At 35.8% G+C, this 23,214-nt stretch overlaps 1 protein-coding gene across 1 annotated transcript; it reads left to right on the forward strand.

The window, feature by feature from the left end:
• The first annotated feature begins 434 nt into the window (after positions 1–434).
• Positions 435–22,405, forward strand: LOC138329495 (retinal homeobox protein Rx3-like). Its single transcript, XM_069276518.1, has 4 exons — positions 435–612; positions 4,969–5,144; positions 17,314–17,442; positions 20,801–22,405. Exons 1-4 carry the CDS (start codon positions 453–455, stop codon positions 20,957–20,959), a joined length of 624 nt encoding a protein of 207 aa, XP_069132619.1. The 5' UTR covers positions 435–452; the 3' UTR covers positions 20,960–22,405.
• The last annotated feature ends 809 nt before the right edge of the window (positions 22,406–23,214 follow it).

The following is a 23,214-nucleotide window of genomic DNA, read 5'->3' on the forward strand; positions in this document are numbered from 1 at the left end:
GCAGGAAGGGAAGACCTTCTCGTAAAGGAAGCCTTGCAACGGAAGCGCGTTATGATTTGTTCAGCCCTTTCGTGGTGTGTGACAGAGGGCCGTCCGTCCATCATTCAAGAGGAAGGCGAGCAGTTTAATTTCCACCACTCATGTTTACATTACCTTCTTCATCCACAGAAGACCTTGATATGCAATACCTGTAAGATTTTAAAGCTCCCGCAATATCTAATTGGTTCCAAGATTTAGAAATCAAAACGGCTTAATACAGACTTAATCGATCAAATTTAGCTATCAATTAAGACACTTGATAGGATAGCAACAATAAACATCCCCACCAGACGTCATATTGGCTCCTGTAGGGCTTCACGCATTAATACAAACGCTGAAACTACTATAAATATTGGGGAGAAGTAATAAATGTTCATAATCTGATACCTCAGATACCTGGTTAGTAACTGGTGATGGAGACCAGTGGTCAAAACAGACAAACTGACCATAACACACGCAGAACATCTACTGAAGAAAAACCTAACATGGAGCATGCTGATCAACAAATCAAATTTTCTATCAGGAACATCCTTCAGTTACCTAAAGCTGATTATGTTGGAAGGGAACAGGAGGGTAAGTAATTTATCTCGTGTGTCAGTCAAGATGTATATAGCATATTAAACTTTTATTTATTCTTTGGTTTTTTAAAAGGACAGCTTTATTTTATTTCCCTTTTCGAACCGTTTTGTTCACGTGTGACTCTTATTGTCCTCAATTTACGGCGGGTAAATTCTTAACTCATATACATATATAACAGAGTCGCATTCATCATGAGTAAATCTATGATAATACTTCATATAATTTGTGTATAAAACGCCATTTAAATGATTAAATTGATTTGAAATAATGTACTTAGGCATTTTTATTTTCAATAATTCCTTTTTTTCGTACTAATTCTGGCTTTCTAATTGTCCTATTATTTTTATCCATTTTTTTATAAAAATAAAATCCGAGAATAGCGTTTAAACCCGACATTTTCATGTCGTCACAATATACACTGTTATGGCGTATTGGTTTAAAAAAACGTGCATTGAATACATTTACGATACTATATTTTAATTTCATTGGTTAATGAGATTTAATAGCTTGTGTAATACCGTACATGACATGATATCGTACTGTGTGTTCAGGTGACAATCGTATATACGGGTAGATATATGATAAATACTACAGTAAATGAATACTACTCCCATCATACTTTCTATAGAAAGCATATGTACAACAAAAATCCTCTTCTGCCATTCATAATTTAATAAACAGTCAAAATAGCAGACTCTGCAAAATTAACAAAATAGGCTGCCAGCAATATAAAAGCCCCAGAATCAAAACATTTATTCATTTTACTGATATGGTACAGTAACAGAGGCATACCGCAACCACACAAAGCCATATATATATTTTATCTTGCAAATGTCGAACAAACTTGTGTTTTATCCTTCAATACGATTCGCGTAAATCTGTTCCACATCTGACGGAACTTAAACTTGCACTTTAAACATTCCGATTGTAATTTATTTTTTCAGTCCCGCCTGCTGTCTTGAGATATGACTGAGATATGTATTGTAAACAATTGTTGCTGGGGAATGGTTGTGGACTTGTTTCATTTTCATGTCTGGTTCAGCAATAATTCACTCTCTATTTGGAAACATGATTATTGAACATAATACCCGATTTGTATATATATCACAGTACAAAGTTTTTTTTGGTGCTCGATATGGAAAGCTGAGATTACTCGACAAATCTTCGTAAATAAACGTTTTATTGTAAGATACTAACCATTTATTATCTATCTTAATCAACTCTATGATACTAGAAAGATAAATAATAAGATTTATTTGACCGCAATAAATAAATGAGATGCATTGAAAGCTGTAAATAAAATGATAGTGCACAGAAATGTGAATAAAATGATAGCGTCCCGAACTGTGAATAGAATTATAATGCCCCGAACTGTGAATAGAATGATAGTGTCACGAACTGTGAATAGAATTATAATGCCCCGAACTGTGAATAGAATGATAGTGTCACGAACTGTGAATAGAATTATAATGCCCCGAACTGTGAATAGAATGATAGTGTCACGAACTGTGAATAGAATTATAATGCCCCGAACTGTGAAGAGAATGAGTGTCACGAACTGTGAATAGAATTATAATGCCCCGAACTGTGAAGAAAATGTTAGTGTCACGAACTGTGAATAGAATAATAATGCCCCGAACTGTGAATAGAATGAAAGTGTCACGAACTGTGAATAGAATTATAATGCCCCGAACTGTGAATAGAAGGATAGTGTCACGAACTGTGAATAGAATTATAATGCACCGAACTGTGAATAAAATGATAGTGTCACGAACTGTGAATAGAATTATAATGCCCCGAACTGTGAATAGAATGATAGTGTCACGAACTGTGAATAGAATTATAATGCCCCGAACTGTGAATAGAATGATAGTGTCACGAACTGTGAATAGAATTATAATGCCCCGAACTGTGAATAGAATGATAGTGTTCCGAGCTGTAAATAAAATGATAGTGCACAGAAATGAGAATAAAATGATAGTGTCCCGAACTGTGAATAGAATTATAATGCCCCGAACTGTGAATAGAATGATAGTGTCACGAACTGTGAATAGAATTATAATGCCCCGAACTGTGAATAGAATGATAGTGTCACGAACTATGAATAGAATGGCAGTGCACAGACATATGAATACAATAATTGTGGACAGAAATGTAAATAGAATGATAGTGCACATAAATGTGAATGAAATAATAGTGTCCTGAATTGTTAATAAAACGATAGTGCCCCAAACTGTGAAATGAATGATATTGCCCGAGCTTTGAAAAATTTATACAAATCTAGGATATTTTATTCCATATGCTTCCTTGGCGGTTTTAATATGTTAAGCTCTAGAGCAAATAAAACGAGGGGTAATCAAACTGTTAAATGAGCAATAATTCCTTTCTAGATGATATGTGATCAGTACTGCATGTAATTAGAGCCGAAGATGATTTAATGTGCAAATAATTATTTGATATTGAAATCGTGGCACTAGCCAATTTGCCATTTCGTGACTCGTCACCATTAATGCGTTTGTAATGTCATACTGCTGGTTTTTTCTATGCAGCAGTTTTGTCACTGTGCAGCTCATTTCGATTTATGTCGAGCTAAATACTGCATCATCTCCCGAGAATTTATGATATAATGGCTGTTTCTCCACATCCGCTGTAATTCTACTACACAACCAAATCTCATCCTGTCAAAGTCAGCTCCTGTATAAAACTCTAACTAGCACCAATTTATCCTGAAGATCCTCAAGTGGTTATCGTTGATTCTTTGAAAGGGTCGATTGCCCATGGCCAGCACCCTCTATGAATCAGGATTAATAACTGATGATCTCTCCAATAAATGGCGTCTAATATTTATACTAATAACCGATATTATTCTAAAAGGATCTTTTAACCATGTATTCATTTGCTGCTACGCGTATAACTTTTGGATACAGGTATTTAGTTTATCCTGTAAGTATTTCTAGGAAATGTCAGACGTATGATTTTACTTTGTTTGGAGAATTGTCTCTACATTATGGCATAGTAAACACGGGAAGTCATTTATTAGTGATACATGTGATATAATACTTGTACTATTAATACTTCTGATTTCAGACAGATGAATGAATACAGAATATTTGAATATTTGACAATTTTCTGTCTTAAATTTTGCCTTCCTCTTAATAACACCGATTAACATCTAGCTTTAATTACCACATTTTTTACCATTTTGGCGGTGATAATTACTAAACAATACAACGCTGTATGGAATATAGCAAGATATGAGAACCTTGGTCAGGGCGGAATATTGTATATTGTCTTCTGTAACTTAACGGAATGTCGAAACTTGTTGTCTGTGGCAATTCAGCTGTATGGTCAAACAAACTGATCAACCGGTGTAACATATTCAAGAAAATAGCGATTTGATATATTCAGATTGACGATCTACTGCATCCATCAAATAATTGATCATACGTAGTCCTATATAGCGGTATGATCAGTTATTATGCCAGAACTTAAGAATGTAAAAGACAACATTTATACGAAGATGTATAAGTGAAATAAATTAAAATATATATATAAATCCATTAGATATTTGATGGTATGATTTTATTAAATATAATTTATTGATTATAACATGAACAAATGCACAGAAAGACAAATTTTAGTAATAAATGTAATTGATTGATACAACTCTAGAATCCACATCGGGAAAGCAAACAAAAACTATTTAGATGTTCGACCAGCTTAACAGCATCAACGGTATTTCCTTATTTCATTTTCATTTATTATTTTTAAATGGTAAAAAAAATATAAATGAATAAATAATGGCGATGACTGAACATTTGTATTATGTGCCCAGAAATCATAACAAAGGATGAATTTATATGAACATAGCCTGTGTAAAGGAGATATTGATTTCTAATACATTAATCAATCCTAATACCGTTCACTTGTTCAGTATAATTCGAAAATCTAAATTATCCCATAACTTAAAATAAAAACTGTTTTGACGGGCATCGCTTTCGTGAAAGGATTTTGTCAGAAAGCTTTGCTAAAGGCAATGATAATCTTTGTGAATCACAGAAGGATCTATTTAAGCATGATAGACATTTGGCAAACAATGATATGAAGAACAAATACTCGTAAATATGTCTAAACACATTTCCATCATTCCATTGTTATCATGCTTAGTTCATTGTAAATCACACCATTTTCGCAAGATAATCACATCGCGTGAATATTGTTTACCTGAAAATGATGTAGTTAACAGTAGATGACTTGCTGTCGACCTTGATATTCTTTATTCTTTTTTTATTCCTTTTTAAATGTGATTTTTAAATGTGTTTTTTCACATTGTAATTGTTTGTGCTAAAGATGCCGGAATACATGAGAATCAGAAGCTGATCCTGAAAGGAAAACGGAAGCGGACGACCTTCTCAACTCGTCAACTTCAGGAATTGGAAAAAGCGTTCCGAAAAATGCACTATCCAGATGTATTCCTTAGAGAGAAACTGGCTTGCAAGATAAAACTCCCCGAGTCGAGAATACAGGTATGTTTGGACGAGTGAGTATCCAGCTGGTGATAGGTGATAACATCTGCTTTGTTAAAGTTGACAGTTCTTGTTAAGATGAAAAAAAGTTTTTATTTGCAATGGTTACCAGATGACCCATACATATCGTACATATCGGCTATTGTTTGTACAGAAGATGGCCGCTACTTTCCTTTTAGGGTAACAAGCTAAGTACTGACATGCAGGGGTCTTCTCCAAACCATTTGAAAATAAATGTTTTAATTTCAACACGAATGTTTTGCATTGCCATCTTTAGTCGATGCCAGATGGACAGAATTAAACTTTATAGTATTATGTGAAGTAGGAGAAGTGGATTGTTTGAGAATATATGTAGGACTATAGGTACGTTTTATCATCAATATGTGTTAGCATACCTTTTGTACTCTTTTGTCATATTGTTATCCTAATGAATGATACTCCATAATGTATCGTGGTGTTCCTCCTCTGTAGCTTGTCACGTTGACATTAGAACATACCTTCTGCAGCATGTAGTCGTGTTTCTGCTGCAGATTTCAGGTCTTGTTCGGTATTGGTAGATACGTAACTTATATTGGTCAGTATTTGTTTTAGTGTTTGACAGGATAGAATATTTCATGAAATACAGGACTTATCAGGATTCGTTATGAGATGTGATGATATCATGAGATGAAAAGTATATATGTTTACACCATATGAACATAGACGAGCATATTTGATATTGACGATATACAAAGACAATTAAATATTCGCTACTCTGAAATTTGCATTGATTTGCTCTTTTACAAAGGAATTATTTTGTTGGAAATGTAGTCAACAGATCTATTGAGAATGATTTTAAATCGTTATTAGAAGGCAAGCGTATGTAAATGGTATTACTTTGTATAATACCTGTAATACAGATATTTGTAAGTTGATGTAAAGATATTCAATAGTGCCAATTTACCTTAGTCATACTTGATATGTGCCTCTCTAACATTGTGATAGCGTAATAAAGTTCGACTTGGAGATACGAAAACGGCGTGGGTAAAGTGTGATTATCGTCGATTAGTCCTTTCAGTTATTGTGACATCACAAACAATTACTAGAAGGTGGGACTAATCTAGTGTAAATCATACGTTCTTACCCACGACTTTTTGAATATTTTCGAAATCGACGTATTGATGTGCGATTAATCCACACTAGAGGTTAATAGTCACTGAATCGACAATTAACTAGCTATAACATAATACAAAAGGCATTACTCATATATTTACGAATCTGCTCACTTCGTGATTTCATGTCATTTTAATGATGATATTTCTGCAGCTCCCATTGGTTGCTTGTTTTTTTGTTTTTTTTTGTCTTTGCTTCATTCTGGTATTACTGAATCTATCACTAAATTGCTACTATATTGTATATTTGAGTAATACTGTACTGTAAGCCGTTAAATTTCGCGTCTGGTTCACATTCGCTATATTCGTGAATTTTAATCACTAGTGAAATATTTAGAAAGTTATTGACGTATATCATAGCAAAATATCGCCAATTCATAAAATTACATGAACTACGAGTTTTAACTTCCGCGAATATGTTCTGTATAAGAAACCTCGAAATATCAACCTCGCGAGTTTAACGCGCTATACAGAACACCGACTCAGTTTGATATTGTGCTCTACTTCAGTTTAAGGTTACGTGCTGACGTTTGTGTCAGAATATTTCCTGTAAATTAATGATGATATAGAAACTGTAACGAAATTAGACGATACTGTACGTGATCTACACATGGATAACATTACCAGATTATTTCCGTATTGATATTCAGTTACCGATTAAAGCGCCACCTGCTGACCACCGCCCTCATACATATTATATAGGCAAGGTGACTCCAATTAAGGTCTAGAGGGGACTAGAATGAGACAACAGCATAACCATCAGTGTTTTCAGTGTGATTATCGGGGGTCAATGTTACTGTTATTACCATGCCGTAATTTTCATACTCATGAAACAAAAGAGCTTTTGATATTTCATTTATCCCCAAAAACTACAGTTCGGTACATTATAAAAGGTCTGTCAGTAGGCATTATATCTAACTTTTCCACCATGATTCCATTTATTTTTACCTTTTGATTTTATAAACGGTACTTTGTGTTTGCTACATGTATCTTCAGTGAAATTGCGTCATATCTGTATTTTGTCATTAACGTTTCCTTACATTCCTCTAAACCGAAGGATCACTGGTACAGATTGGAAAGTAATTATGCTACAGAAATATTTGAGTTAGAATTGGTCTGTGATATTATTAATAGTTTCAGTTAAGACATAACTTAGCGCCGTCTCATTATTGACCTATGGAAGCTGGTCACAAATGTCAATGGCTGGTATAACGTGTTCGACACGTCCCCCGGGGCAGGTTGACGCTTCTATGGAGTATCTGTCTTCATTATACCCAGAAAAAGTTATTCCCGTTCAAACGGAGGATGGCGTATGTTGTGTTGTTTGTATCACATCTTTTATACTAACAAATGTCGTGTCTTGTTCGGACTACATTATCATGTTTTATATATATCCACGCTTGAATAATAGTTCAGTTGTCTTTCCCCAAGGCCAAGAGCGAATACTTTGGCGTGAGATAATCCCGTGTATCATACAGAAATATGGTTCCTGCAATCTAGCACAACGTTTGTATGGGGAAGTGAATGCTTTTGGAAATATTTACAATGTATTGATAATTTCATAATATCGCATTCAGATGAATTTAAACATATGTGTGTCATCGCTTATGGTATATCAGATCTGTTTTATAACGTATTTCAAACGTTGTCCTGTTTACATTAGGGGAAGATAACTGCATCATGGATGACTCGATGGATGGTACGATATCTATTGTTAGAGGATTGTCCCATACCGAATACAAGAAACGTTCTAGCTAAACTAATAGACATTTTGGTTTGAATGATGATGCTCGCTGAGATTCTATTATTTTATTAACAATAAGACATATAATAAATAAGGAATTTCAGGATATGAAGCACTTTTAAATATTTATTGCACCTATGAACTATTTCTATATGATATTCTATTTGGTGAATACATATAATTTTGAAGATGGGCAGTGGAAAAATATGTGTTTAAGCCAGAGCAAAGGAAAAACGCATTCATTTTGTACGTTTACAATTGCTTTATAGTTCAAATTTTAGCATTTTATTTCATTAATTTGAAAAAATGATTTGGCTTGATGATCACGTTGAGTTTTTACCACGTAAATGATGGAGATTGTTTTCTTCCATTTTTGTTATCATTACTCTGCATGGACCAAACTGGAACCCAGGCAGTAGTCGTGTGACGGAACAGTAGTCGTGATTGTGTGCATATTCTACTGTGCGTCCAGATTTCCGAATGTCTGGAGCTGCTGACGAATACCTCATTATGGTGTTTCATAAGATGCAAATAATTAAAGGTGGGGTTGCACAATCCGTGCACGCAGTTGCAGTGTTAAGGGTCTAGGAACATAACTACTTTATGTGTGATTATAATCTTTTTTTTTCTAAAAAGACATAAAGGACCTTAAATGTTGATTTCTAACAATACTCTAGGTATGTGGCAAGTGGACCCCTAGTGTCCATCTTTTGAACATCTTTTTTTATTTTTGAATTATTTTGGTGAATAAAGGATACTTCAAACTTGTGATAGGATAAAATTAAGGATATTGAGTTTGCTAGAAATATTGGGCATGTTATCGATTTTTTCCACAGATACTATGTTATGCAGCATACCACCTGACCGCTGTATATAAATCTTCACTTAATTCTGACGTCATTTAAATTTCAGTCAATTAGAGGCAACCCTTTTTACCATGGCAACCAATATTTTGTGTTACTAATTTACCATCTAAATTATTACTATAAACTTATTTTCACTTACATCAGACGCCGGAATCATAAACTGGAAATGATTACCTTGGTATACTTACAGAGATGTGGTCCATTGCTACCAGCGCTCTCTATTTTCAAGTCACTCAAAAACCGTTTCCCGGATTTTAATTTCGAAACTAATTTACACATAGACAAAAAAGTGTTCTGAGAGCAATTTTAATTCGGGGTAAACTTGTGGCAGGGTGAAATGTGATGACAAAGAGCAATGTTTCTTTTTCGTTTTTTCCCAAAAGTTTTAATTTTTCGTTCAAATTATTATTTCAAACTAAATTTCCCGTTAAAAATCTTAAAGAAATGACTTGAATATAAAGTATTCTATCTACTCGAATCTTTTATGAATAAAACATGCAGAATATTTAACAAAGGCTTACCTATTTTGGCATATTTGTGCAGGTAGGTTTTATGAAAATGAATTGAGAGAATTTGAATTTGAAGAATTTAGGCTCTATGAGCCTTTTTAAAATCACAAATGGAAAAAGTAGTACTATTTTAAAGGAAAAAATAGTAATACTTTCAACATGCAAAGTTTCAAGAAAAATGGACTGTTGGCAGTTTCTATGAGATTTTTAACATTACCTTGAACACACCCCTTCCTCAAAAACGACTACTGTTCCTTCACGACTACTGATAAGTTCCCGGTAGCCCTAATTGTAGCTAATATCGCGTTGTATTCACTAGGTTTCGCCATCCATTCTGAATAAAAAGGTACCCAGGCAATATATCCTCATGTCGTTTACATTTTATCCGAAACAATCTTGATCTGAAATCCACCTGAAATTGAGGTCAATTTCATCTGAAGAAAACTTCAAATCAATTTTAGCCCGAAAATATCTTTATTTGAAATTCAGGTCAATTTTATATGAAATCATGTCAAGGTTTTCTCCTGAGACGACTTTTTTGCTCTTTTCATTTTGACCCGAAAAAATTACCTGAAATTGAGCTGAATTGTTAATTTGACGTGAATTTACCTGATGACAGTATGCCTGTTTAAGGATGTTTTGGTGCTTTGATAACGTTATAAGGAAAACGTGGGATAGTGTGAACGAGGCGATGTAAATAGGAGCGTAAGACAACAGACAGTAGCACCTGCCACAATGGATTCTCATACATAATTTTATCAGTAAACAGCAAGGTCAAAAACTGTATTACCGGTACACAACATGTTTTCATGAAGGATCTGATATACGAAACGACACTAAAATAAAATAAATTAATGTGCTTTTTAATTACAAAGAATCCTTAGAGGCCTTTATGGCTGATGCTTGACGTTAACTATCATACTGCTTGTACGGTTTTTAGGTCATCTTACCCGAAGGGTCAGGATGACCTATTGTCATCATGCACAGTCCGTCGTCATGCGCCGTCCGCTGTGCGTAAACTTTTCATTCAAACGACTTCTTCTCAAAAGGCCCAGGGCACTAATATTGATCGACATAAACACAACACACTTATCAGCTTGACTGTATTCATTCTCCATCGTAGCAAGCACACGGTATACACAAAAACTGATGACATAATACACCGGAAGTACCATTTTCAAGGGAGTGTCTATTATGGGGAGAAACCATTATTGTAGTTTCTATATTATCGTTACATCCCCTTTCTTTAGCACTGTTCATAACTCACTATATTCATCAAGATCAGAGTCTCTTTCGCGATGGTGCCACTTTTACTTAATTCACAGTCTTCGCTGAAATTAACATTCACAAATGAACTATTAAAACAAGAACAAAATAAGAAAAGTCTTTGGTAAATTGTCCTTTCAATCGAATGACAAGACAGACTATGTTACTGAACTGTTTATCACTTGCGCATAAAGTAAACATATTATTCAAGGATAGTGGCACGTTTCACGAGACACACAAAGTCCTTCAAGTAACCTGGTCGATGTACTTCTCGAGTCGATCTCCTCAGTGGAACCTCTACGACTGTCTGTTCATGCGTCCTTTGTGGCGGCCTCTCATCTCCTTCATTGACGTTCGTCATCGCTGGTTCAGACACCTCCGGATCCAAAATGGGTTGATTGTCATCCTCAGTGAAGACCTCTGTGGTCTTCTTGAGATGATGCCGATTTCTACGATATACTGACCCGTCCTCAGTTTTGACTGTGTATGATCTAATGTTCACCTTATCTTGCACGCTTGCTTTTGTCCATTCCTTTCCGAACTCAGTTGGTTTAATTCTGACTGTCTCACCAGGCATTAGTTCAGCCAATGCCTTGGTACCTTTATCATAATAATGTTGTTGTTTGTCTTTCCTTTGCTCAATTTCCTTTCGAGTTTGTGAGTTTGGAACCATATTAGGCTCCAACAGCTTTGGTGTTAGCGGTAACAGCGTACGGGTGCGTCTTCCATATAGCCGTTGGACAGGGGACGACTTGACAATTTTCCCTTGTGTGTTCCTCCAATCCAACATGGCCAAGTAGGGATCTGTCTTGTCCTTCTTGGATTTTTCAAGAATACGCTTGGCGGTTTTGATCGCGTTTTCAACTTTCCCATTAGATTGCTGGTATCTTGGCGAACTAGTGACATGTTGGAACTCATAGGCCTTTGCAAAGTCAGAAAATTGTTTCCCGTTGAAAGGTGGCCCATTATCCGACATAACGACACACGGTAGACCATAGCGCAAAAAATGAGCCTTCAACTTTCTGATTACCTCAGTGCCTTTCTTGTCATGGAGACGGTCGACTTCAAAAAAATCTGAATAATAATCAACGGTTAAAATGTAGTCTTTCCTACCGAGTAGAACAGGTCAACGCCGACTAGTTCCCATGGTCTACTTGGTGTCTCATGCGATATCAGAGGTTCTCTGCTATTCTCCTGCTATTCTCCTGCTATTCTCCTACGCATTGCACGTGTCACATGTCCGAATAAACTCTTCAAAGTCACGATTCAGATTCGGCCAATATATTGACTCCCTTGCTCTTCGTAAACATCCCTGGAGACCGATATGACTTGAATGTGCTCTTTCCATCATGTTACGGCGTTCGGAAATTGGCACTACCACACGGTCGTTCTTGAATAACAATCCGTTGTGGACAGTCAACTCTTCTCGAAAAGGGAAGTACTTCTGGACCTCTTCAGAGAGTTGTTCTTTGCTCTCTGACCACCCACGTTGAACAACTCGCATTAATTCTATAAGACTTGCGTCACTTTCGGTGGCCTGTTGTAGCTTATGAAGCGTTCCAGACGACACTGGCAGGTGTTTTACAGTGTTTACGTGTTCAAATTCAGAAAGGCAACTCGCAACACGTGTCTCTTCATCAGTACTTGACAAAAATGCCCTGCTTAACGTATCCGCCATGTACATTTCCGTGCCCTTCTTGTAGACAATTGTGTAGTCAAAACGCTGAAGATTTAGCAACATACGTTGTAAGCGTTTAGGAGCATTAAACAGTTTTTTTCTTGTCAATAATCTCTAATGGCTTGTGGTCTGATTCAACAACAACATGTGTTCCATACGTGTATTGTTCAAATTTTGTCATTCCAAAAACCACCGCCAGAAGCTCTTTCTCAATCTGGGCATAGTTACATTCTGTTGCCGTGAGCGCTCGCGACGCGTACTCCACAGGGTGTCCTTCCTGAAGGAGACATGCCCCTAGTCCATTTTCTGAAGCATCACATTGCAGTACCGTTTGTTTTGATGGGTCGAAAAATTTCAATACCGGCGCATCGGACAGTGCTTTCTTGATTTCATCAAAAGCCTTGCCTTGAACAGTTGCGTCCCACATAAATTCTGAATCCTTTTTCAAAAGGTCACGTAACGGAGTAGTCATCTCTGACAATCGCGGTGCAAACTTTTGCACAAAGTTTATCATGCCTAACAAGCTTTGTACTCCAGTTTTGTGTTTCGGAACGGGCATTTCGGTGATGGCTTTCACTTTAACCGGATCCATTTCCAGACCTTTCGCTGAAATCACATGTCCCAAATACGTCACAGTGCTTAGGCGCAACTTTAACTTGTCTCTGTTTTGTGTGTTCACTGTTTTTAAGTCCATTGCTTGTATAACGCGGGAACCTAAAATTGGCTTCACTTTTCCATCTACAATTACAAACTCGACCGAATACCGTCTCCCATTTTTTGGGTTGATGATTTGAACTCGTCGGGCCCCGACCGGAGACATTTCAGAGTTATTGAACATGACAAGCGTTACATCTGTCTCTACTAAGTGTTCCAACTGAGGATCCTCAAAGACTTCCATATAGATAGATTTGGGCAACGCGTTCACGCTTGATCCGCTGTCGAGTTGACATTCAATTAAAATGCCCTTTGTTTCAATTATGGTATATAGCTTGGTTGGTATCTCCTCATGTTTTATAGTGTTTACCTCCTTTCGATCGATCGTGGAAAAAAAGTCATCATCTGAACTCTCGTTTGTAGCCTCCACGTAATATACCTTTGGTTTTAATGTCCGACCAGAACGTCCATTTCCTTAATTTTGTCTTTGACCTTGACCTTGGCGAGGTCTTGACCTACCTTTCGTTGCAAAATGATTCAGCATTCCGCAGATCGCACACGTTTTCTGCCAGGCCAGGCACCGTTCGCGCTCGTTTACATGATTGTACCCACAATTGCCACAATTCACTATCTGTTTTTGCGAATTTCTCTTTCCACTACCTGTTTGCGGACGGTCCTGTGGTTGAGCGTTATCAGTTGCTTTCTTTCCGCATACCTTAATCTCTTCATTCGTAATGTCTTTCATGTGTTGAACTGATTTTTCAAATGAACGGCAAATGTCAATACACCTATGCAATGTCAGTGACTGATCCTGCAGGAGTTTTTCTCGAACCCCCATAACGATCCGATCTCTGATAAGACTTTCCTCTAATGCACCATAGTTACATGTCTTTGCAAGGGACATTAATGCTGCGACTTACGCATCTATTGTTTCCCCTTGTTCCTGACTCCTGTTATTAAAGAGGTAACGTTCATAAGTCTCATTAGTCTGTCCAATGCAGAACTTTTCGAATTTGTCCAACACTTTGTCTACATCTGTTTTGTCGTCATCGTTGTTACACGTGAGGCCATCATATTTTTGTAATGCATCTGGCCATATACAAGTTAGCAGAGTAGCATTTCTCAGTTCTTTAGTTTTGTGTTTTAAGCCACTCGCGATCTCATAATTGTCCCAAATACAACGGAATTTTTTCCAGTTAGCACATAAATTGTCTCGTAAGTCCAGCGCTGTGGGAACGGTAAGGTTTGCAGGAGCTTGTACAACAATGGGAACGGCATTTATCTGGGCTTGGGAAGTCATGGGAATTGTACTAGAGGTTGTGTTTGTAGTACCAGTAGACATTTTCACGGACACGGTGATGTTTGCACTTGAGTTAGGTTTCACCGTTTCACTTCGTGTTCATTATTTGACATTCGTCACTTCGTTTGAATCTCCCAGTCTTACCACACACTTTACTACCATTACTACCATTATTGTAGTTTCTATATTATCGTTACAGACTTCTCAAGAACCAGAAGGCCCAGGGAACATATATTGGGTCTATAGCATGCAGGGATGAAGGGCTACCACGTTTGTTCAAATGAGAGTGACCTTGACCTTCATTCAAGGTCACAGAGGCAAAATAGGCTAAAATCCTTTAAACAACTATTTGTGAATAACTAAGAGGCCTAGAGACCTAATATTGGGCTCGTGGCATGCTGGGATGAGATCTTTAAACGACTATATTATATTTAGACTATATTGTATTGTGCTAACAGTCAGATGACCGTTAAGGCCCATGGGCCTCTTGTTTAACATTAATTTCGTTTAAAAAATTCATTCTACTTTTATCAATTAGTCATTTTGCGCAATTATAAAATAAACTATTACTTGGCGATAGTTGTCGATTGCCCAAATGAAATATCGAGTTATAGTTTCTTTGCACGTTTGTAAAGTTTTCGTGTATATCTTAATGTTTTTGTATCAATGTAAATGTTTAAGCTACGAATGTCGACTAATATCGACTTACTACAGTTACTTCCAGGTCAATATGATGCTAAAACACTACGGAGAAAAACAAACTTCTAATTAAGTATAACTTATACGCCTCTAGACGGTAACAAGAGTGATTAAAACTAATATCATCCCGATTCGAAAGTTAATTGGAATTCATACTTCTCTGCTGGGCTGTAGTTCCCAAATAATCGCTTGAAATTGATTCACGTAAACACTCCCTGAAATCGCAGAGTGATGTCTTTATTTCGTATTCCTTTACTGTATAGTGACGATCGGTTAACATCGAAAACAAATTCTAATTAGTATAAATACAATCTTTCATTACATTTAGATCCCAGGAAGATACCATTTTGGTAAGAATGAAAAAGAAGCTTGAATGTTAGCATGTACGTAAATTTCTTGATAATTCAAGGTCGAGCTACAGAACTCGCTGATAAAAGATAACTATTCTATCAGGAGCCCATTAAACGAGAATACGTCCCGTAGCACATGTTTACAAAAACATTGATCAACAAAGATAACCTTAACCATGCATTATCTCTTCCAAAACAATTTGGAGGAAACAAACTATGTGATACTGTATATTTTTTCTCATTGGAACATATTTTCATAAAATATATGTATAACCAAATCAGGAATGTGAACATATCGAGGAATTTGTGAAACAAACATGCATTTAAGAGTAGCGTTTTTGAAAAAGAATGTCTATGACTTCATTCACTCAAAAGATATTGAGAATAATGCTTGTAGTAATAATTTAAATTTAAACTCAATGAGGTACTTTTATTTCCGTGCTTTTACTTACCTTCAGTTGTTGTGCGTTAATATCTTATACAATTGTTCAGTTTGGCCTTTGACTGTGCTGCTTTTAATATTTTCCGCGAAAACGTTATGTATTAACATATATGATGTCATAATACTCGCTGTGAAATCCTTTCGGAAAATAATCTCAAAGATATATCCAATAGAAATGAGCATAACATATGAAATTAAATTATATTGACACCCCAACTTGTGTCATAATACATAGAGGATAGTCCATGTTTCTTGATGAATATCAGCTAAATTCCATCGAGTGTGGTGGAAACTTTTATTGCGAAGCACGAGAGAAAAACATTAAAGTTTACACCTCACAAGATGAAATATTACTGGTATTCGTCAAGAAACAAGGGCTATTCTGATTATTACATTTTTTTCTCGCTTCTATTTACAAAAGACCATCCCCATACTTGTTCCGCCAAATGTTATTCCGCCGTTGTATTTGACAGAGTTATGTTCACTTGTGATTATTATGTCGTATTTTTGTGAGCAAATCTCATATATTGTAATGATAAGGACACATGACTGTTAAATAAAGCATGTGTCGCTGCAAGCAGAAAAAATATTCAAATTACGCTTCTATTACACAAATTGTTTGGAAAGAAAAACTACAAATGTATTTCGGTTTCTGTGTTGATAAATGAAACGGATGGTCAATATAAATATGTGCTACAGTCTCATTGCTCGTTAAGTCGACACATGGTTAAGAAGTTAACTAGTGAGTGCTGTAGCTTTCCTTATCTTATGAGATTAGAACAATCATCATGGTGAAGAAAATAGTGTAAGGATGTATCTGAGTCAAATTGTGCTTGAAATGCGTAGTTGTGACCTTTTTAATACCAATTTTAACATGAATTATTTATATTAAATTGGTTTGAAGTAATTCACAGATAGCTCCAGACGGTCTAAATGATATACATGTATTGTCGAATTTCCATAACTTTCTGTAGAGTTTTTGTATATACGGTATTATGATAGTGGCTTGTACTGAGACTCCGCTGTGGCCGAGTTATAAGATGTCCCGACATGTTATCACAAGCCCAACCTCACCCCTTCCCTGGATTGCAAGTTAGAATCCCGCGTTAGGCATTTGTCTGTCAGGGAATGACCGCTGGTTCGAGGTTTCTTTTCGGGTACTCTGACTTTCCTCCACCAACACACCTGGCACTTACTTGATCTGATTGGCTTTAAACAATAATATGTCAGCATCATTCATGAAAGTTACTTGAATAAACCAACAGACAATTGTCTTGTATTACCACTAGTATGCCTACGGAAGCTTTATGTAATACCCCATATCCCGTATCCATACACGGATATCAACGTGACAAATACATACGCATATCATTATCATGATAAATTCCTATTACATGGATGTCATGATTACAAATTGGGGTAATGTGTAGAGCATATTGATGTGTCTACAACTATTTCTGTGTATTTAGATAAATATTGGTATTCACTATTTTCATTTCTTTTGTTAAAGGTATGGTTCCAGAATCGGAGAGCCAAGTGGCGAAAGAAGGAGAAATTCTCCAGCTGCCAAGGGATTCTAGCGACCTGTAGCCTTCCTTTTCCACTGGCATGGTCAACTCCTCAAGCAGCGGCACTATTAGTACGTATACATGAACCAGAGTTATCGTTCTTCACATTAACTTCCGCATATTTCAGGGTGAACTAATCGACAAATGCTGAAACTTCAGAAAATAGTTCGGTTAAAGTTCATTGTGATAGCCAATCAGAATGTGTATAGACTTTTTGACGCGTGTGGTATAACTAAAAAGCTATAATTATTGATTGATGGTCTGAAAGTTGATAATCACTCACCTTTTTGGAGGACATTACCATAACTATCGAGATACCATGTGGTTCTCCTATTGCTACCTTTATTACCCATGATTCTCTCACTTCCGGTGTTAATGGACCGGTTAATGAAAGGAAATATTTTATTTAATATCATAGTTATGGTGGATAATATAACTGTTATTTACTGTTCCATGCCTATATTTGCTACTCTACATTCCGATGTAAAATATGCTTTATTGTCAGTCTCATTTTATTGTTTTGAATTCAAATTGCAGAAATGACATTTCCGCTTTCAATTTTGTTTGTAATTACCTCGTGATTAAACAAGTCGTTAAAGTGAAATTGATATTATAAGACTCATTCGTATGACGTTATACAGGTAAAGAAAATATTGCCCAAGGAGTCACTTTATTATCATGTACTGTAGATATGGCTGAATTAGTCACTTCGAGTGTTGTATTTAACTCTTTGGCATATCCAAGATATGCAAAAGTTGTTGTTCTCTTTTTCTTTTATTTTCTTTTTCATTGTGTTGAAAATATTACATTTTCTGCTCTTAATAAGCCCTCCCCTGGGATCGGTTTTAGATTGAGCGATTTTAATGTCGTTATAATACATGAAAGATTATGTAAATATCATGACGTCACAATTAGGGCTTCTTATCCAGGTGCTTGTGCAATAAAAGTGCGCATTTTGCAAAGGTTTTTGACTTTTGACCGGTTGATCTAAATTGTGAAGATATGAAAGAAAAATACATTTTGTGAATATGTTTTTAGGTTGTTAAGACCGATAGCCCGCCCCCATCGCCATACGTAAATCACATTTAACGCTACACACACCATTAAAAGTATATTAAAAGAAGGAGATATACTTAAGAACCGGCAGGATTGATTTTTGTCAGTGTATACATGGACCATACTGAACATGGTATTCTTTGATATTCATCACGAGTCTTCAAACGCGACACTGATAGGGTTTCTACGGAAACAGGTTTTGCCACGCGTATTAAACAAAGACACTTTACTGTACATTGAATCTGTTTACGTAGCTTTAGCTAGGATTACTGTCGTTCAAAATAACAAAGTTGTCTGGTGTTCTTAAAGATTTATCTCCGCTCGGCCGGGTCCAGCCTCAGCAGTAGATGGCATGCTGGGCACGACTGAACCGCACGACTCTTGTTGAATTAGTCACTCGACGGTCAGCGTATCAGGTCCAAGTGAAAAAAAACATCATGCCAAATGCGAGAGTATACTTTATATTCTAACCATATGTGTTTATACGTATAGACAGAGAAGTTTTGTAATGCTTCCCGGACAAATACTATTTTAGTTCTAACTAAGTAGTTGAAGTACGGCACTTTAAATTTCTTTATATAGCAAGTAATCGTCATACATTATAAACAAGCGAAATAAATAAATACATGATTAATGACTTCTCATAAAATGAAAGTTATGGTTTTTTGGTGCAATGTCTCGAAGTACGTACTTTGGTGAAATGTCTCAAAGTACGCACTTCATTTGCATCCCTTTTTTATCAGTTCGTCTCATTTGAAATATTTTGAAGAAATTAGATAAAGGATATTGGATCAATCGCTACATCAGATATTTTTTTGACAGTGCAATCTTAAAACAATGAAACAGAGATTCCAATTTTAATCCCGAGTAAGGTTTCACATTCTCATAAACAAGTACGAGTAATGTGTTGTTTGAGTGTTCAATGGCTGTAATCAAAGTCTACAAGGAGCTCCAAGGAATAGACAATTATATGTTATTTCAGAGCTACATATTGTAATTCATCAACCTTTGTCCATTTAGTTTTTAGATAAATTTGTTTTTTTTTTTTTTTTTTTTTTTTTTTTTTACTGTATTGGCCTCATTAACCTAATGTTTGCGACAATTTAGTTTTCATACAATGCCATTAAGTGGCCCTTGAGATATACTTAAACGGATAGTGCGCAATAAAGAAATAGGTTTTTCGGTAACGCATGCTACTAGCAACACAGAGAGGTGTTCTCTGTAGAGAATGTTGACCACACCAAACACAGCGTTAATTTTATATAGGATCGTCAGTAGACACAATAGAAAACCCATTAGTCCATCACTCACTCGGCCATTGTTTTATAGTCCAATTTGACGTGATCTTGTGTATGTTGTTACCCGTCAAACCATATGGGTTTCCTTTATTTTACATTCATGTGCACCATAATAATCCTTATGTATACCAATGATTCATGGGTCATCATTGTTTATTTGTTGTTTTAAATCAAACTCAAATTATCAAAGCTGGATCATAATTAAGTTCCCATGCCCTTTTTATAATAATATTATAAACTAGCTACTTCTTTCAATCATTAAAAAGATATTTTAAGTGGTGGTTTTACTTTTTACTTTGTTATCTTTGGATGGTGTTTTTTACTATTTATTTTGTTACCTTTCCATTGATAGTAAAATAAAGCTTTGTTTACGTCCTTTTATTTTTCATTCGTTGACCCGTCGGGTTCTGCACGTTTCAAGTGCAAGTCTGTTATCAATGGCAGAATACATTTATCTTTATTGTTTGTTCTGATTATACGGGAACCAGTATCTATAAACAAGTGTACTTATCTTACAATTGTTCGTGTACAGATATAAGTTCACTGTTAAATCAGGGTTCACGTTGGTAAGCACTAGTGTTACCACTCCATGATATTGGATATAATATGTTTGCTGATATATGCGAAATATATAAATTGACTAGTACGTATGTTCAATACATTTGTACAAAAGCGTATCAATTCGTCAACATAATTGTTCTTTAACGTCTGAAGTAAATAAAAGAATAAGTATTTATGAGTACCCGTTACGGCAATAAAACCTGATTTATTACCTGCAAAAGCGAAATAGGTAATTAAATTTACAATTGGTATAGCATTTCCAGAAATCTTTTTATAAATCCGTATATATTTTCAATTATATGTGAATAGGGGTTGCTTGTCTGTCACTAAGTGGGGCGACCGAGTAGCGGAGCAAGTACAAAACAATAAATTGTCGTTTACGGGGAATTATGCTGGCTAACAAAAGTACAGAGTTCTAACAATCGGAACATTAAATCAATGCCATCATTGACGCCGCCTGTTTTCTAATGTATTATCATTATACCTTGTTATGTTGAATGTTTCGTCTTTGCAGCATTCACAGAGCAAGTTCCTGTCCAAATTCCTTAGAGGAAGTCCAGCGTCGGAGCTCACTACGAAGATCACTACCAATGAGTTGATTGTTCCTCGTGCCTTCATCACCCCTGGAAATAATGGCTATAGTTACCAATCTCAGACAGCTTCCAAGTCATAAGGACATAGGAAACAAAAGCGCAAGGGAACTTGATTGTGTCCATGACAGTAGTTCTAAAGGCGTGATTATAAAGGATCTGCCCAATTAACACAGTGAATTCCACATGTTTTCTAATAGTATTCCATACATATGGTCAGATGTAGAACCGAGTTAGCACTATGTACAGTCAACCTCGGTTATATCGAAGTGGGACGGCCCATAGTAATGCTTCAAGTTAATCGAGCGTTCGAATAAAGTTTAAACGCTTACTTATGTATTCATATATATTATATAACATGAAATTGCTATTATGAAGAATCGTCCTCACTATTTTCCTTGTCCCATCAGGTAACAACGAACATGTCTATCCACAAAATGACTTGAAGGGTCCAAACCACGAACAAAGGTATCAACAAATATATCATGTTATACATCACTGACCATTTTTAGTTCTTACCGGCAAATTACTTCTAGTTAAGCAATATTCGAGATGTATGGATTATTGTTAACGAGGTCTGGTTGTAAAGTTTTGAATTGACATCGCGATGTACAAATCAAAGTGTCCATCAGCATTGAAAGCAATGAAATAGATTTTAGCATACCCTTTAATACTATTATTTTCTAGTAAAATTTTGTAAGGTTTAAAGATGCTCCACTGCTGACAAATGGTATTTTTTCACTATCAAAAACAGGAGCAGACGATTTAGTATTTTTCTTCAGTTAAAAAAAATCACTTACTTTACATCATTACCACCGTTGAAAAGTTTGAGCTTCTAACTTTACCTCAAGTTAAAAATGAGAAAAATATTTAATTGCATCCCGAAAAAATTCCGTTGCATATTAGTCTATATGAAATGAAGTACTGATTGCGCATGCACGAAAGGCAAAATAAATTATTTTATATTATTTTTTTGTGTTAATTAGACATATATATTCACGATTAAACAACAATTATTGTTCAAATGTTGAATCTCATTTATGCTCTGTCGGCGGTGGAGTATCTTTAAGTTTAATAATTTTGCTATGTTTATAAAAGTTACAAAAATTACCAGTGAATATAAGGACAACCTCCGTATACAATCTTTAGATTTTATGTCTGTATTGGATTTCGACTGATTCTAAAATAATAGCGAGGCTTTAAATTGTTATTCCAAAAACTGACTTCAAATGTTAGCATCAAATTCAATCGAACCCAACAATGCTAAGGAGGCTAATATTATCAGCAGTGATATTTTCCTTTTGAGATGTTTTGATATAAAATGTCATTTGTTCCCTTTAATAACCTTTAGAGTTTTATGCTATAAGAGGGTAATTTTAACCATGCTTTTAACACATAAAACATTCTGATATTTTGTCGCGTTATTTTTCATGTTTACATTGTAACCAATGGAAGTGCCTGAAATATTTATGTTCTTAAATATGAGATTTTATTAAGCGAACCATGGCGTGCAAAGATTAAAATCTCCAGATGGGTTTTATACAGTCTTAATATTTTTTTCGTAGTTTTTATCGCGTAACTACAACGACCTACATTAAGAAGAATCGTAATGTCAAAATGTGTTACAAAACTCCTGCGGAAGCAGCCATTTTGTCACGACGTCCTCAAATCCTGAGGTAACGTCATTGCTGAAATGGATTTCCAGCCAATGAAAGTCGCACCAGGTCATTTTATAATAGTGACATATGCAAAAATATAACACGGGCAAAATCACTGGTATCAAGCGGCTTATGTGATTATGTTGTTCTTACAAAGCCACCGTACTCTTTTCGGAGGTGCAAACCTGTTCTACCTCTTCATCTTGCGAAGGCTCATAACTTGACTGCAATCACCCTCGATACTCCAGAGGTTACTGTCACTGTCATAGTAAAATTACCGGCTCTGTATAGGTTTACTTTGGTGTACATCAAAATAATCGAATAAACTGTAGTTGACTTAATGGTTTTGAAGATGGGAGTTGCTCCCCCCCCCTCTCTCTCTCTCTCTCTCTCTCTATGTAATCTTTAATGGAAATATATGCAGGCCTGTGATTCTTTTTTCTCCTGAACTGCCTCCAGTTTGACTATGATAGTCCAGATATAACGTCAGCAACAGTAACCCGTTGAGTATCGAGGATGTACAGAGATCTACGGTGCCTTAGGATTACCATTGTTGAGCCACACGGCAGGTGGCTGTGTTGTAAGATAATAGATAGATGTAGGTCAATTACTGCCATGGTTAGTACAAATTACTGGTGTTGGAAGAACTAATTATAAAGCTATGACGTATTTCAGCGTAA

Source organism: Argopecten irradians, chromosome 8 (genome assembly GCF_041381155.1).
Source record: "Argopecten irradians isolate NY chromosome 8, Ai_NY, whole genome shotgun sequence".
NCBI lineage: Eukaryota > Metazoa > Mollusca > Bivalvia > Pectinida > Pectinidae > Argopecten > Argopecten irradians.